The sequence below is a fragment of the Tachysurus fulvidraco genome, chromosome 20 (genome assembly GCF_022655615.1).
Source record: "Tachysurus fulvidraco isolate hzauxx_2018 chromosome 20, HZAU_PFXX_2.0, whole genome shotgun sequence".
NCBI lineage: Eukaryota > Metazoa > Chordata > Actinopteri > Siluriformes > Bagridae > Tachysurus > Tachysurus fulvidraco.
Genome location: NC_062537.1, coordinates 8,079,232 through 8,096,087, shown reverse-complemented (window position 1 = coordinate 8,096,087; position 16,856 = coordinate 8,079,232). Strand labels below are relative to the sequence as shown.

The window sequence follows — 16,856 nt, the reverse complement described above, 5'->3', positions numbered from 1 at the left end:
TTGGCAGTAGTCTCAGGTCAGGCACTGTTTATTTTATAAAAGTGTAGCAGTGCTAAAAGCATTCAGTGGTGAGTGAGTGTATGTTAGGTCAGCTTTTGTTGGAGCAACTATCTTTGTGGAGATTTCATCATTCTATTATAACCTTATAAAGTTGCACTTCAATTTATTTGTACAGCGCCTTTACCAATTCACATTGTCTCAAAGCAGCTTTACAGAAGTATACAAATATATATATATATATATATAATACATACATCAAGCTGTACGTGACAGCTGCAAGGAAAAACTCCTTGAGAGGAAGCAGACTCAGAAGGGAACCCATCCTCATTTGGGTCACACTGGACAGTAAATAATGTAAATGTAAATAATGTCATTTCTACGACAGTTTATAACAGTGCAACCGAGAGCTCCTGAGGAACTGATGGGCTAGTGCAAACTCTGAGTTCACCATGGCCCCAACACTTCCTTCCTCTCAATGTCTTCAAATGATTGCTGATAAAGACCAGACCTTACAATTGATTGGCGCAACATTGGTTCAAAGAAGGCATGACAGTCTCATGGCAGCCTTATCCACAGCAGTCCCATGAGTGGCAAAGAAAGAGAGAGGGAGAGAGAGAGAGAGAGAGAGAGAGACTTGTTAGGTATTGTAGCTATGACAGTCTGCAAACCTGAGTGACCTGCAAGGGTGGTAAGCTGACAGCCTCCAGACATCCCAGTTCACCAATCGCTCTATGCCCATGAACCCTCCAGAGCTACTTCTTTACCTAAGAAAAGATATTCTTAAAACACTAAACTAAACAAATGTGTTTTTAGTCTAGACTTAAACACTGTCCGAACACTAATTGGAACGCTGTTAAATAACTGTGGGGCTCTGTGAGAAAAAGCTCTGCCCCCTGCTGTAGCCTTTTGTACTTGAGGTACTACCGAATAGCCTGCACCTTTTGATCGAAGTAGGCATGACGGATCATAAAAAAACAAAAGATCTCTCAGGTTCTGTGGAGGGAGACCATAAACTTGAAGAAACAAATTTACCCTCAAAATTGGAAAAATACTTTTCCATTCTTTTAGCTTAGCTAAAAGAGTAGATTTGTATGTAGGCAAAGCATTATTTAACAATAGTAGTAATGTGTGTGTGTGTGTGTGTGTGTGTGTGTGTGTGTGTGTGTGTGTGTGTGTGTGTGTGTGTGTGTGGGTATACTATTTTTTGCCTTAATACAACTACAACTATAACTGACATACAAAAAGCACATATGGTAAAAAATATATACCCTGATGCACAGTTTATTTCCGTTTTTCAACATTCATTTTAACCAACAGTGTTTCCATGGCATTAAAAATGAAAAGAATTCATGTATTTTTTCATTTTTGTAATATATTTTATATAACAGTTTTTGTTAGATTTTAATGTAATGTTTGGATAAATTACAAAAAGAGATACGGCTGTAGCAAATGAACTCATGGCGGTTTTGATGTATGTATTGGTAGGTGTAATATAGCAGTGATCTTCATGACAGAGATGGTGGTGGACCACAGTGTGCGAGAGGACTGGGCTCTGCATCTGCCCCTCCTGCTGCATGCCCTCTTCCTCGGTAATACCACTTCACTCTTACACCTGCTGCTTTTTTTTCAGTCTGTTCTTTTTTCTGTCTTTATCCCATGCATGTATGTGTCTAGTGACATATGCACAGATGGAAGGACATACTTATTTAGTACTTAAAGACACCTAATATGTTAAAAAGCCCTATCTGTGGTATTTGTTCACATCAGCGTCTACATTCCCAGCTGTAATTGCAGGCTGCGGGAAAGCTGAATAACACGACGCTGCAATGCCAAAAATGTAAAAAATCTCTGTGGTGAAAAAGGAGGGAACAACAGGGAGGGGAGAGAAATGCCATAGCTTATCTCTTTCAGAGTCTTTCTGTCGTCATCTCCTGCTGTTTCCATTGCGTTCTCGTTGACAGATTTGTACGGAACTCTTCCTCTGATATTTTATCTGCACTCAAAACTATTGAAGGCATGTTTATCTCAAAGAGGAAAGCATGTCAAAATTTCTCATCTGTACTCACAAGGATTACAAGAATTGAATATAAATTAAAGCAGAATGTTTTGTTTTGACTTAGTGTGATTTGGCGTAATTGTTAAATTAAAAGTACCATTTTCGGGTTTCTTGAATTTTTCAGATTCCGTTTTCTCATGACTCAGTAATTCTTTTACTCAACAGATGTATTGTAATTTTTGCACACCTCGCTTATTCGGTTATTTTTCTGTTCTTTCAGGTTTAGATCACTACCGGCCAGAGGTTTTTGAGCACAGCAAGCGGCTGCTCCTACATTTGCTCATTGCTCTCTCCTGTAACAACAACTTCCAGGTCATTGCTTCTGTGTTGCTGGTGACCAGAGAGATTGGCGACAGCAAAACACTTACCATTAAATCAAACTTCCCGCCTGAATACCTGCAAACAGGTACAGAAGCCAATGCAAATCCAAGCAAAGTATATACATTTCTATATAGAATAGAAATATAGAAGCTTTACACTTATAGACAAGAAATAACGGATATTTTTAAACAGTAAAAGGAAATGAAGGGCTCATGATCTAAACCATACCACTTGTCAAGTATGATGGTCCTGTATGGCTGCCAGTGGAACTGGGTCACTGGGTTTTATTGATGATGTGGAAGATGATAGCAGGATGAATTCTGATTGTATAGAGCTAAACTTTCTGCTCAGATTCAGTGAAATGCTGGAAAACAGATAGGACAGCGCTTTAAAGTACGATGGAGAATGGCCTTAAAACACACAGCAAAGGCAGACCAAGAGCCTTTTAATGCAACAATCTGAATTAAACCCAATTAATCATGCATGTATTAGAGAATCAGTAAAAGAGCTGGTCTAGTCAAAATAACAGATGTGATTATCGGCTTATTTCAGAATGAGTTATGTTTTCATTAGGAATATTGAATATAATCAATAGCTCCGCTCTATGTTTCTACCTCTATCAGTTAAATGGATGTGTGTAAGAGATGAGTGTTAAGGAAACATAAGGAAAACAAAGTCTTAGCTGATGACTGATAAAACCGATGCTTTTGTTATGATGAAACCTTATCCTCTTCTTCCCATACAGGTGGTGTAGACTTCCTACGGGAGTGGCAGACATCTCCTGTGGCAGATTCAGGCATGAGCTCCTCCTCCACCTCCTCCAGTGTGAGCCTGGGGGGCAGTATGGGGAACCTCCCACAGATCACAGCTGAACTTGAGGACTTGGAGGAGTCGCCAACTGAGTCAGAGGAGAAAACCAACAAACTCATTGAGTTCCTCACAACCAGGTATTTCAATTGAGGAAACTACCTATCCGTAATCACGTGACTGATCTGGTGACCAGTTTTTCATTATAAGTTGTATATTGCCATAGGTTTGTGGAAAATTGAACTGAACATTATAAGTCCCAGTGTAAACAGGGTCATGAGAAGAACCATAACCATGTCTGTCATTCTGTCTGACCTTGGTGGTGGTGGTTTTATGGTGACACAGTGCCTGGGGTACTGTCCTGTCATTACACAGGGCCTTCGGACCTCTATGGTGTCATGAGGACATCACGCCGAAGAACCCTAACTCCAAGAGTGCAGAGCAGCTCAGCAACTTCCTGCGTCATGTTGTGTCTGTGTTCAAAGAGTCCAAGTCAGGTACATATTAGTATGCAGCATCTCAGTGTAAACTTGCTCTTGTTTTTTCTTATGTTTGCACTTACAGGGGCATGTGGTAGCCTAGTAGTTAAGGTGTTGAACTACAGATTGCAAGGTTGTGAGCACAAATCTAAGGTCCAACAAGCTGCCACAGCTGGGCCCCTGAGCAAGGCCCTTAACTCTCAATTGCTCAGTTGTATAAAATTGACTTACAATGTAAGTCGCTCTGGAAAAGGGCACCTGTAAATGCCATAAGGTTGGGGGGGGGGGGGATAAAAAAACACTGGCGTATTTTGATGGTTTCTGTGTATAAACCTTAGGATGGCAGTTTGTGATGATGTGCGCTGCTGCTTTTGTAGACTTATAAAATGTTGAAAGTTAGTGAGCAAATTTAGAGAGGCTTTTATGTTCACCTGGCATAGAAACACAACTCATGTTAAAATACAACATTGTTTTAAAACATATTTAAAAATCACATTAAAACTATCCTAGAGACTAAGGCTAATTAGGCTAAACACCAGTGCAGGAGGGTTGACAACCTTAGTGGCTGTCTGCTGTTTCTCTTTAATAGACAATTTATCTGCTTTTAACACTGATTTTCATCTTCTTAAGATTTCCACCTGGAACAACAGTTGAGCGATGTGGCTCTGCAGACAGCTCTATGTAGCTCATCACGCCACTATGCCGGTCGCTCCTTTCAGATCTTCCGAGCCCTCAGACAGCCACTATCTGCTCACGCTGTATCAGACCTGCTGTCACGCCTGGTCGAAGTGGTGGGAGAGCACGGCGATGAGGTACAGGTGTGTATAGATGTAAATGTGTGTGTGTGCGTGTGAATGTGTGTCTTTTGTGTGTGTACTTTAGGTGTCAAAATATTCGGTCTTGTTTTATTGATTGCGCTCTCAGGGCTATGTGATGGAGGTGCTGCTCACTCTGGAGTCAGTAGTGGATAGTTTGGCTGAATGCCTCAAAAACAGTGACCTGATGGCAGCATTGACTAGGTGAGGATTTAGCATTAATACTAATACAGTATGCAAATTTATCAGTAAAGGATTAAAAAAGAGGAGCTTGATGATGCACTTACTGAAAATGAATGAATGAATTTTTAAAAGTTTTAAAAGTGTTAATCACATTTCTGTGTTTTTGGTTGTTTTGGAATGAAGAAAAGAGATATTTATTATTAACACTACTGTCATATATCATATTGGTTCACCTATCCATTCATATCCTCCTTTAATCACAGATCCTCATCGCCAGACTTTCTGGTGAGTGGGAAGCTCAGCTCCAACCGCAAGAGCACCGGTCAGCTCAACCTGACCCAGGATGGTACAGCTGAGCGCAGCAGACATCAGCGGAGTTATTCAGTGCCCAAAAAGTTTGGTGAAAGTGGCGAACATTCTTCTGACCCTCCTCGCAGTGCTACCCTGGACCGTATTCAGGCCTGCACCCAGCAAGGCTTGGCACGCTCAGCTCGGAGCGCCTCGTCCACTTCCTCTGCCCGCGCTGATGCAAGTTCCAACCCAACAGAGCTAAGCCACGCCAGTCACCCTGCCAACCTCTTAGCCACAGTCTTCTGGGTAGCTGTTTCTCTCATGGAGTCTGACTTCGAATTTGAGTACCAAATGGCTTTGAGATTGGTGCACAAGCTACTGGCACGAGTACCCCTTGAACAGCCCGAGAACCGTGAGCGCCTTGACAAGCTCCAGGCTCAGCTTAGGTGGAGCGGTTTCTCTGGGCTGCAACAGCTCCTACTTAAAGGCTTTACCTCCCCAGCCACCAACGATCTTACACTGCAGCTCTTCTGTCAGCTTACACCTGTGTCTCGAGTTCCTGTAGTGGACATATCTCAGTCTATAGGTGAACAGATTGTACTATTTAAACCATATATTAACAGACATTATAAGTAATATTTATAAGAATATATTCACAAAAATAGACACCATTGCTGAGTAACAATCAACAACGATGATGACGACAGCAAAAGCATTGCTAGAAAAAACAGCTGACGCGTTTGTTATTATTACTTAGTACTTTGTGATGCCTAATACTATGGTACTCTATAGACCCTATGATTTTTGTCTTCTAAATGTCTTTTCTTTTTCTCTTTTTTCTCTCTCTTACGCAGGCTTCCCACTGAACGTGCTTTGTCTGCTGCCTAACATGGTGCAGCACTTTGACTCCCCAACGCAGTTTTGTAAAGAGAGCGCCGAGAGGATAGCTCAGGTCTCACTTATAAAACCTGTTCACTTTAAAGCTGTGGTCTTTTCATCCTTCTATGGTTTCTGTACAAAAGTTTTATAATGGAAAAGTTTTATACTGCCAACTGGTCTACATTGTAGTTATTTATGTTTGTCGTTCTTCTCGATGAAGGTTTGTCTGGAGGAGAAGGAGAAGAATGCAAAACTTTCTCACCTGGCTCATGTGATGACTCTGTACAAAACCCGCTCATACACCAGAGACCCATTTTCTTGGGTCAGTGTGGTCTGTCGCTACCTACATGAGGCCTTCTCTGACATCACACTCAGCATGGTCACATACATGGCTGAGGTGAGTGTGGTACTTTCAGTTGCATACCTTACTTAACCTTTACTAGTCTATAGTCACACATGCAGGGACTCGTGTGTAGCAATGACAATGAGGTAAAATACTCCACCATTTATGGTCATACAGGAAAGAGAAAGACCACTCCAATCTGCATCAGGTCTACTGTTATTTCTATCCACTTACAGTAAAAACAACATGCACCATAATTTCCGGACTATTAAGCGCACCTGAATATACTCTAAGCCTCACGCACTGAATTAAAAAAATTATTATTATGAACATAAATAAGTTCACGTCTATAAGCCGTAGGTGCCTACAGGTACATTGAAACAAATTAACTATACACAGGCTTTAATGAAACACGTCTTGTACCAAAAAAAATAATAAATTAGCAGTAAACAGTAGCCTACCAAGAAAGTCATTGGTCACTATCTTCCTCCTATAAGGCAAGAAGTAGAACTGTGTTAATATAGGATCAGCTTTCCAGCGCTGGAGCGAACTGAGAGAGCGGGAAGGAGCCGCATATTCACAGATTGGAGTTTCCCGAGTCAATAACTCCTGAGCCAAACGCTGTTACTACACAAATAACACCTCTTTTCTATCGTAGTAATGTAGATAGGCAGCTACAACCGCGTTCTACTTCTTGCCTTATCATAAGCCTTTCTTCGCTTTCTTTGTTTTTATCCTCCATGTCAATGTTAAAACCACTTAGTGCTAATGTCACACATGCGCACTGAACACATATCTCTCCGCCACATATTGACAAGACCCGCCCCTTTCTGAACATTGGCTACACGTTTGTTTTGGTTTTTGGTTTGATTTTTAGTTTGTGGTCCTGACTCAGTTTTTTTGAAGCATTTCTCAAGCATCGGAGACCCTACCTTTAACCCGTTCTGCAATTTCATTGGTCTAATGAAAGCTGCATGCCGCCAAAAAACTGAGCATGTCACAGAATGTGTGTTTTTTTTTTAAATAAATTGAAAAATCCATATATTAGCCTTGTTCAAAGCGTGAGAAAAAAGTTGCAGCTTATAGTCCGGAAAATACAGTAAATGACAAAAAACCAACAGGATGTGCTTTCTGCTGCCTCCAGATATGGGAATTTTTATCTGGGGAGTGTTGCAACAATAAATTGAGAAAACCATTCTTACCCAAAGAGATAATTGCATGAATGAGTAAGTGTGCAGAGGTTCCTAATAACGTGTTCAGTGAGTTTATGCAGATGGTTTATAAAATATACAGATTTGAAACCATTGTTGGCACAGAATATTTGTAGGAGCAGAATACGGGGTCAGAAATGGATGATTCTGGAATGTCACACTTTCAAGTGATAGTGGTGTCTTCTGTGTCATAGTTGTTGGATAAAGGATTACCCAGCATGCAACAGCCCCTGCTGCAGATCATCTACAGCCTGCTAAGTCACATGGATTTGGCAGCCATTCAGGTCAAAGCCTTCAATGTGGAGGTGCTCAAAACCATCGAGAAGTTTGTACATGTAAGTTGCATCTTCAGACTGTGTCGAACAATATAATAACAATATAAAATATTTTATCTTATTTTTCCAATACATATGATCTGATCCTTGAGGATGTATGATAAATTACTTATGGACCAGAATAACTGCTATATTATAATATAAAAATAATAACATTTATTTTGAAGGATTTTAACATGAAAACTGAAATTGATTTAACTGTGATTATGTAAAATTATCACATAAAATTGGCCATTAAAATAAAAACAATCTAACTGTCAGGACCCGGACGGAGGTGGATACGAACAGACCCGTACGCAGGATAGCTTCAAATGAAAGGGGTTTAATACATGAGGAAGAAAAACATAAACCACACTACACAGGGAACTAACATTATTATTAATGAAGCCGCGCTGCCTAAGGCAACACGGCTCACATATATACAGACAGGGACAATCACACACAATGGGGAACAGGTGTGATGACCGGGAGGAGCAGATGAAGACGGGGCAATCACGTGACACAAACAAACACAAACGCACATGGCCATAAGTCTGCGCGGATCCATGACACTAACAATCTATAATCCAGTTGTGTGGATTGATGAGACCAAAACTGAATTTTCCGGCTTAGTTCAACATTTTGAATCCAACACCAAAGTAGATTAGAACCAAGAAAAATGTGTTAGAATGCAAATTGGGATTCTTAAACGTCATTGTTCTCCAATGGCCACCATATAATCTGTCAGAGCTGTATTCATATATACAAATCTGACTAAAAGAAATCTTTTGCAGCTACTGTAAATGTGGTAGTGATTATCTGTGCAACCAACCATTGTCTGTTCTTTTGTTTAGCCTTTATTGCACAATAAAATATTTCACACTGAATTGTTAGATATATTGTTAAAATCCAGTCCGGGGAACATATGGTATATGTGTAACGTGTGTATTTCAGACTGCTCACTGGAAGGAGGCTCTTAACGTGCTGAAGCTAGTGGTGTCTCGCTCAGCCAGTTTGTCCCTGCCGTCCTATGCTCATGGGGATTTGGCCAATCTGGAAGTGAGCCGCATGATGTGGGATGGCTCATCCAAAGCCCTGCCTGGCAAAACACTGGAGTTCCACTTCGATATTTCTGAGGTAAGTGAAGGACTAATTCGTTTAAACATGGAGCCAATAGATGTCTCTATATCAGTTTTGTACTTTGGCTCTTCCACCAAGCTGAATTTTGAATAACAGAATACTTTCATTTTAGGTTATTCATTACAGATTATTTTATTCAAGGAGAATGTTTGGTGTTTGTATTCATATTAAGTTATTATATTTTTATCAGGGCAAAGCATATGTTTGTGACGAATAATGTCTGGTTGCTTTTGAAGGAGATGCTATTATAATGATTGCAATCAGATGACGATTTTGAACAGATTATTTAACAAATTCAGACTAAATGAGTTAAGTTCAGAAAGACAAATTCATTTGGGAAACTGAAAGACTGAGTAGGAAGTGTATCAAAATGCCAGACCTGTGTTTGGGTGAAAACCAAAATTTAAATTGTGTGGAATTATTTTAGATCAAATAAATGAGGCCTTTTTTTTTTCAAAAGGCATGTGGAAAGCAGAGCAACGAGTTATTCTTTGTGGTTTTATGTAATGGACTGTTAATATCCCAAACTGACTTTTATCTGCTTTAGGAAGATCCCCGCTCTTAATGTAGAAGAAGAAGAATGGGGGCATAGAAGCCTTTATTACATATACATTACAGCACAATGGAATTCTTTTCTTCACATACCCCAACTGAGGAGGTTGGGGTCAGAGTGCAGGGGCAGCTATGATACAGTGCCCCTGGGGCAGGGAGGGTTGAGGGCCTTGCTCAAGGGCCCAACAGTGGCAGTTTGGCTGTGCTGGGACTTGAACCCCGATCCTCCGATCAACAATCCAGAGCCTTAAACAGTTGAGCCACAACTGCCCTAAATGTAGTTTCAGTGCTTTATGGGCATGTTATTCAGTGCATTTTGCATAACATTTGTGTTATGCAGTGAGCACAGGAAACTCACTCTATTTTCCAGAGCACAGTCTCAGACTCTTATATGGCCTAATGAGAGCTGTAATATCCGGTCCAGATGGAACAAGCGCAGACTGATAAAAGCCTTTGTAATTATGCTGTTTTTCCACAGGGACTTACATTGCTTATCTACACAAAGGCTTAAGACTGCTGATACTGTGTATCTCTAGGCAGGTTGTTGACATTTTTTTCCCATTTAGACAGTAAATGTCTTCCTCAGTTCATCTAAAACAATAAGTGAATTATATCATCCGTTTAATAGAATAGCATAATACCCTTTGTTCAGATCAGAACTAAAAACCAAACTATGGACTTCTTATTCACTAAAATTCATTGTTAATACAGAATGTACCACTGATAATGATGATCAATGATAACAATTGTTATCACTGTACTACAGTACAGTTTTAGCTACAGCACCATGAAACCTTACCAGCAGTCTAGTCATATGTCTTTGTGTGTTTGTGTGTCTGTGTGCTCGCGTATGTGTACATAGACGCCAGTGATTGGACGTAGGTATGATGAACTGCAGGGTAGAGGAGGTAGAGATGGGAAAGTACGTGCCATCACAGTGACCCGTAGCACCTCGTCCACATCATCTGGCTCAAGCTCCAACCCTGTTCTGGTGCCTGTGAGCTGGAAGAAGCCACAGTTCTCACAGGTAAGACAGATATTAGACAGGTATATCTCATACCTCTGCCAAGATGACTGTGCACACTTGATTTTTACATCTTATTTGTTTTACATCACATATACATCAGAAAATTATCAACAGCTTTTTTTTTTAATGGTCAGTAGTAGCTTATTTAAAAACTAGAATAATGCATAGAACAGATTTTGAAATTAGGCCTAAATATAAGCAAACTTTATACTAATTGTTCTCTGTGTGTTGGAAATTACAGATGCACAAGAACATGATATTAAAAGTTATTTTGTTTTTTTAGTCAGTGAATGAGCGTTTCCTTTTGGAATACACTTATGACTGTTTCCTTTGACTTCTTAGAAGCGAACACGTGAGAAGCTGGTGAACGTGCTTTCTCTGTGCGGCCAGGAGGTCGGCCTCACCAAGAACCCATCTGTAAGTGATAACGCGAGCCCTTTTATTACACTGCTAGGAATCCGAGCCGTATCATAACTTGTTAATACAATTACTAAAAAGACTGTGCCTGATATGACACCGACATTTGACTTGTGAATAAAAATAGATTGAGATGAGTCTAAATTTATTTATTTATTTTATTTATTTATTTTTGCCAGGTGATCTTCTCCTCCTGTGGTGATCTGGAACTGATGGAACGGCAGCCCAGTCAGGTTTCCTCAGAAGATGGCACACGAGAGGACACTTTAGATGACACTGCCTCTGAGCAGCAGTTTCGAGTCTTTAGGGACTTTGACTTCCTTGATGTGGAGCTGGAAGATGGAGAGGTAATTACAAATAGAGTTTAGTGTTGAACTTAATTTAGGTCTTTAATTAGAAACAGTCATTGTTCTAAAACATATCATTGTACATGCATAGATCATAGAATGTCTAGCGTTTGTTAATATCAGTTTTTCACAAAAAGGTTTTGACGTGAGATTTATAATATATTGCAGAAACTTATAGCACACTTTAATTACCTGGTTTTATTCTTATTATATTTTCTAACAAAACATGCCTTTTCTGCACTACCTGTACTTCTCTTTCTTTTCCTTGTCTTTCACTGATGGAGTATTAACAGAATTCATTAATTTTCTTCTCTAACATGGTTTACTTTATCACTGGTCTTTCTTGCTGTGTGGATAACATTGTCTTTCTTTTTCTCCTGTGCTGTCCAGGAACTGCAGGTAAGCATGTGTGTGCCAGTGATTGACCGAGAGAATGACAGTGGCCTGTCTGTTGTATAGAAGCACTCTGTGCATGTGTGGATTATAGTCAGGGCTTTAATTCTTATTAAAGTTCTTAATAGAAAATTGAAATGACTTTTCATTTCTTGCCATAAACATCAGCAATGCATGTTGACTGTGGCTTATGGCCACGTTATATAAGCAGTCCTAGACATTTCAGTCTTATTTTATATGAGGAGACAAATTCCTCAGAAGTACAGCTTCAATATGAAAGAAAATACTGCCTAAAGCGTGCATGCGTAACATTCTTTACCACATAGAGTAAAACAGTAAAAGGTTAAAAAAAGACTAATTAGGCATCTAGCCTGTCAAATGAGTGTTTAAATAGCCTGTTGCAGTGAATCTTTCAGTCACTCAGGAGTGTATGTGGACATGTGTGTTGCAGGGTGAGAGCATGGACAACTTTAACTGGGGTGTACGGCGGCGCTCTCTGGATAGCACAGACTTGACAGAGCTACTGGAGGAAAGCCAGCACTCAGACAGCACACCCAGCCTCGGGCCACTTGATCCCCAACACGACTCAGACGACTCGTCCGAGGAAGAGTCCAACTCCACAAGCCAGAGCCTTTCACACCACTCACAACTTGTATGGCACACATTACTTGCAGTTCTTTTTTTGTTCCTTTTAATTATTAAGTACTGTTTTGCAGGTTCACACTGAAACAAAGTGACAGTCTTATATTATGTCTCTCTCTTTCAGACAATGAATCTGTCTCCTTCTGAGGACACCAATCATACTGACTCTTTGTCCACCTCTTATGACACATCTGCTGACCCACACTCTCTGAATGCCACCACACCTGGCATGGGGATGTCTTTTCCAGATGACACCATTATTCCACCTGTGAGTAATATTTTACCTGTCATATATTATTCTGCCAACCAATTAAATGAAGGAATGCTATGAATGATCATTTTGTACATCAGTATCCCTTTCAAAATATTTTTTTTAATTTTACTTAAAATCATATATTACAAAGATTATGACCACATTTTTGTCAAATAATTACAAGTTATCTAACACTATTAAACTGTCTGTAAAATGTAAAGTGAATTGTGTCCTTCTTCATGTCCTGTATGTAATCACTTATTATGATGCGGTGTATGGTTACTACAAAATCATGGCTAGGGCGATATGAGATGAGAAGGCATTGTTTAATGAGTCCACATTGTGCATTTTTTATGCAGCCACTGCCTGAAGATGAGAGCTGTAATGTGCAGGAAGATGACCTGTTATTTTGTGTGAGCGAGCTCCCTCCGGGATTTGACTGTGGTTCTAGCTTCACTCTGGATATTCCACGAGATCGATCAGAGGTGGACCAAAGCTTCCTGCATGGGTATGCTGAGATGCTGATTCAATCAATAAAATTTACCTTTGTAAAAAATAAATAAATAATAAATGTCCTCGCTGATTGCTGTGGCTTCTGAATATTTCAAGCGTTGTCAAAAAAAGAAGGGTAACAAATGATAATCCAACATTAAGTGTCTTAGAAAGGTGTCTGGTCATTATGAGCCACCAGAGAAGTTTCAGTACAACTTGGAAGAGATTCTACAATTGTCTGGAACTGTAATGGAAGAACAAACAGTATTCTTGATAATATGGTAAAGGAGAAGAATGCCTCATTTGACTATATCACTTTTTCTCAAATCTATAGACCATCACCAAAGATTTTTAGGGCTATTATCCCTTTGTACGTTGTACATGATATGATGTCCTGCATGATTCCCTGAGGAAGATCTGCTCTTCTCTTGTTCTTTACAATTACTAGTGAATCATGCTCAGCATTTACTGATGTCTATCCCATTGATTTAATTGCAGATGTCATTTCATGCCCACAATAATGAGCCCTCTTCAAAATACGTTTCTTAAGTGCCATCTTGGTCCAAATGCGGTGTTAACTGGCCTCGGTGTTTGGCACAGCATATAGTAGGATGTTGATTGGGGGATGTTGATTGGGGGATGTGGTAGCCTAGTGGTTAAGGTGTTGGGCTACCAATCAGAAGGTTGTGAGTTTGGTTCCTATGTCCACCAGGTTCCCACTTCAGGGCCCCTGATCAAGGCCTTTAACCCTCAGTTGTATAAAAATGTAAGACGCTCTGGATAAGGGTGTCTGCTAAATGCTGTAAATGTAATTGCTTAATTTTGTCATGCAGCAATCATCTCTCTGTAGACATCAGTACTCGTTATGTTTCTTCCACTATTTATTCAGCTTTTTCCTTTAATATTACACACACCTCTATATTTATTGTTGCTTGATGTCACCTTTAAAGCTAATTATTCCAACCAGGAAAAATATATAATTTGAATAATTAAAAAAAAAAAAAACAGAGTGAAAAGCCATCGTCCTCTACTGGGTGATATTTTATTACACTGCATTGGTCTGAGTATATATTGCAATGTCTGTTCTACTCTGGTTACATATTTTACATACACAGAACAGCATGAAGAGTGAGCTCTTTTCCTCTTTTCACTATAGCTATAGTTATGGGGAGGAGAGGGATGATTTGGACGAGCTGGGTTTTCCTCCACCCCCATCACCCTTCTTTTCCGCCATCTTAGCTGCCTTCCAGCCCACAGTGTGCGATGATGCTGAGGAAGCATGGCGCACACACATCAATCAGCTGATGAGTGACTCAGATGGTTCATGTGCTGTGTATACCTTCAGCATCTTCTACTCCCTGTTCCAGGTACTATGACTTCTACTGATGCTATAGCATTTGTTTATACCACTAATAACTATTAACTCAAACACATACACTAGCCAAGAGTACACATACCTACAGCTTTTGGAAATGTATGTATGCCATATGTACTAATAAGTAAAAGAAAAATAAGCTGGACCAAGTTCAGGGGAAAAGTTTTTATTGAAGATGTTTCTTGTAGCATAGCTGTCTTCTGGAACTTAAGCCAAAGGTACTGTCTGTGTGGCCAGACTTTATACCTGGTAACAAATGGCCTTCAAACAATAGAAAGATACAGAAAGGACCTCCTACTGGAGAACTTACAATGGACAAGGCAGAAGGGCCATCCTGTGTATTGATCAGTATTGATTACAGGAACAATGTAATTACCATTTGGTTCCCCTTTACAGTTATATGTAAATTACAGGTGGGGCACAGGAACACCAGATGTTGATTACATATGAATATCAGGCGTTTATGCATGAAAGAACTAGACACAAAACCCTTTAGAACTAACAAGTTTGAAGGAGAAAATTGTAAATAAATATGTGTATTTGTGAGCACATAGTGCTCTGAGATTGATTGGCATCCCATTCAATCTTGCCAATCATGGCTATTTTCTTTTCATAGGGTCTGGGTCCACTGTAATCCTTACCGGGATCATGTAGTGACTGTGGACAATAAACAAATTCAGAAAAATATTCGAGCCAAAACACTTCTATGTCTTTGATGCCCTCTAGTAGGTTTCAGAGGAAGTTTTCCTTTCAAGTCATTGTAAATTCAAGTAGCAGTAAGACAAAGTAACTGGAGATGTGTTACAGTAATTAAGTTTCCATAATAAAGTTTTTCATCATCAGGAACAAACATATAACTACTAGACATTTTGCACAGAATTCCATCGCTGGTGATCAGTTAATAATAATAATAAAAAATCTGTCTTCAGAGCATCCAGGAAAAGTTTTGCTCCCTAACCAGTGATGCTGCCGTCTACCTCGGAGATGGCTTAAAGGGCATTGGAGCAAAGTTCATGAGGTCATCTCATATGCTAAGCACATGTTTTGACTGCCCCATGCTTTTTGTGGATGCTAATACTGTAAGTATCATCCTTAGAGAATGTGATTTTATGTGTTGCCTGACTTTCTATTGTCGCATCTATCATTGTGCAATAAACACGGAATTTGAAAGTGTCTTACTTGTGCTTTCTTTCATTGGTTGGCATCCTTTGGGTTGTAGATCATGTCCTGTGGGCTTTTGGATAGTCTGAAGTTTGGTGTTTTGGAGCTGCAGGAATATCTGGACACTTACGGTAGCAGAGAAGATGCGGCAATCACAGTACGTTAAAACTACACTCATAAGGTCATACCAAACTTTCATAGAAATTGACAACCAGTACCTGAATAACTGTAAAGCTCTTTGCTTCAGGACCTGTTTGACCTGCATATGTTTGTCTTTTTCAGTGGTTTCAGAACTGCAAGTCAACATTTCCCAAATGTCCTGATGATGGGGTTATTACCTGTCAACCTGGAGACACAGAAGAGAAGGTTTGCCAATATGCCTCAGTACACTGCTCCCAGACCAGTCCTAAGCTCTCAGACCAGTTAAAGACTCATAAACAGGTCCCAGGAACGTACTTACACACAACCATCAAACAGTTTTATTCCACTGATTGAAGTTACAGTGATAAAATTATATCAAAATACAAATATGATTAATGCCAGCCTAATGTAATTATAACTGATCAAATTACCAGAGCTCGATGCATGTAACGTCACCTGTATGATGTGTCCCCACATCTGACAAATTGCCACTAGATTTTCCATTCAGTATAATAGTTTGTTGTTGTTGTTGTTGTTGTTGTAGTTGTAGTTTGGATTTTAATGATCACTTATTCAGAATCCTTTAATAGCCAAATACAAATGAATAGGAATTCTACTCATACAGACACAATGAAAATAAGTATATCAGAGAAAACTCAGTATGCCCTCTTCAATTCAGTTCAGTTCAATTGTATTAGTATAGCACTTTTGACAAAGCCGGTTTACAAATGTCCAAATGTAGTTTTAAGATCAGGTGACAGGAAAAACTCCCTGAGATGGCATGAGGAAGAAACAATTAGAAGAAGCAGACCAGAAAGGAAACCTATATTCATCTAATAGGCAATGGATAGTGGGATTAATGTTAACAGTACTAACATCAGCACTGTGACTGTAAGAATAATGTGCAGAACTGGATACAGTCAGTTGTCATTTATAGGTTCACACTCTAGTATTTTTTCAAAATCTAACACAAAAGATTCAACTCACTAACTAATTTTCATTTCACTTTCTTAAATCCTTTTGAGTTGATTATAATGAGAGTCGGAAAAGAAAGAAACATTTACAGTCTTCCCTATACTGGAAGAAATGCCTTTGGAAAGAAATCTCAATTAGAATAGAAAAAATTCTGTTTCTAAATCTAGGTTTTATATAAAGTTAAGCCATAGCCTTTCTTTCTTCTTTGATGGAATATGTTCCCTTTCACTCCTTCATCTCTT

The 16,856-nt window shown here is 39.5% G+C and overlaps 1 protein-coding gene across 16 annotated transcripts in view; it reads left to right on the top strand.

Moving 5' to 3' along the window:
- Positions 1-16,856, top strand: part of fryb (furry homolog b (Drosophila)) — a 63,951-nt gene that overhangs the window by 43,348 nt on the left and 3,747 nt on the right. For 8 of the 16 annotated variants that reach the window (XM_027138750.2, XM_027138733.2, XM_047804806.1 and 5 more), the window contains 22 exons: positions 1,486-1,589; positions 2,277-2,462; positions 3,123-3,324; positions 3,530-3,681; positions 4,294-4,481; positions 4,588-4,682; positions 4,925-5,538; positions 5,807-5,904; positions 6,052-6,228; positions 7,580-7,720; positions 8,654-8,836; positions 10,254-10,418; positions 10,761-10,835; positions 11,015-11,182; positions 11,573-11,581; positions 12,027-12,227; positions 12,342-12,485; positions 12,830-12,978; positions 14,119-14,329; positions 15,267-15,416; positions 15,557-15,655; positions 15,781-15,864. In XM_027138750.2, the coding sequence (XP_026994551.1) occupies positions 1,486-1,589; positions 2,277-2,462; positions 3,123-3,324; positions 3,530-3,681; positions 4,294-4,481; positions 4,588-4,682; positions 4,925-5,538; positions 5,807-5,904; positions 6,052-6,228; positions 7,580-7,720; positions 8,654-8,836; positions 10,254-10,418; positions 10,761-10,835; positions 11,015-11,182; positions 11,573-11,581; positions 12,027-12,227; positions 12,342-12,485; positions 12,830-12,978; positions 14,119-14,329; positions 15,267-15,416; positions 15,557-15,655; positions 15,781-15,864 (3,595 nt within the window). Of the gene's footprint in view, positions 1-1,485; positions 1,590-2,276; positions 2,463-3,122; positions 3,325-3,529; positions 3,682-4,293; positions 4,482-4,587; positions 4,683-4,924; positions 5,539-5,806; positions 5,905-6,051; positions 6,229-7,579; positions 7,721-8,653; positions 8,837-10,253; positions 10,419-10,760; positions 10,836-11,014; positions 11,186-11,572; positions 11,582-12,020; positions 12,228-12,341; positions 12,486-12,829; positions 12,979-14,118; positions 14,330-15,266; positions 15,417-15,556; positions 15,656-15,780; positions 15,865-16,856 lie in introns of all 16 variants that reach the window. The other 8 variants (XM_027138765.2, XM_027138725.2, XM_027138717.2 and 5 more) reach the window with 5 other exon arrangements.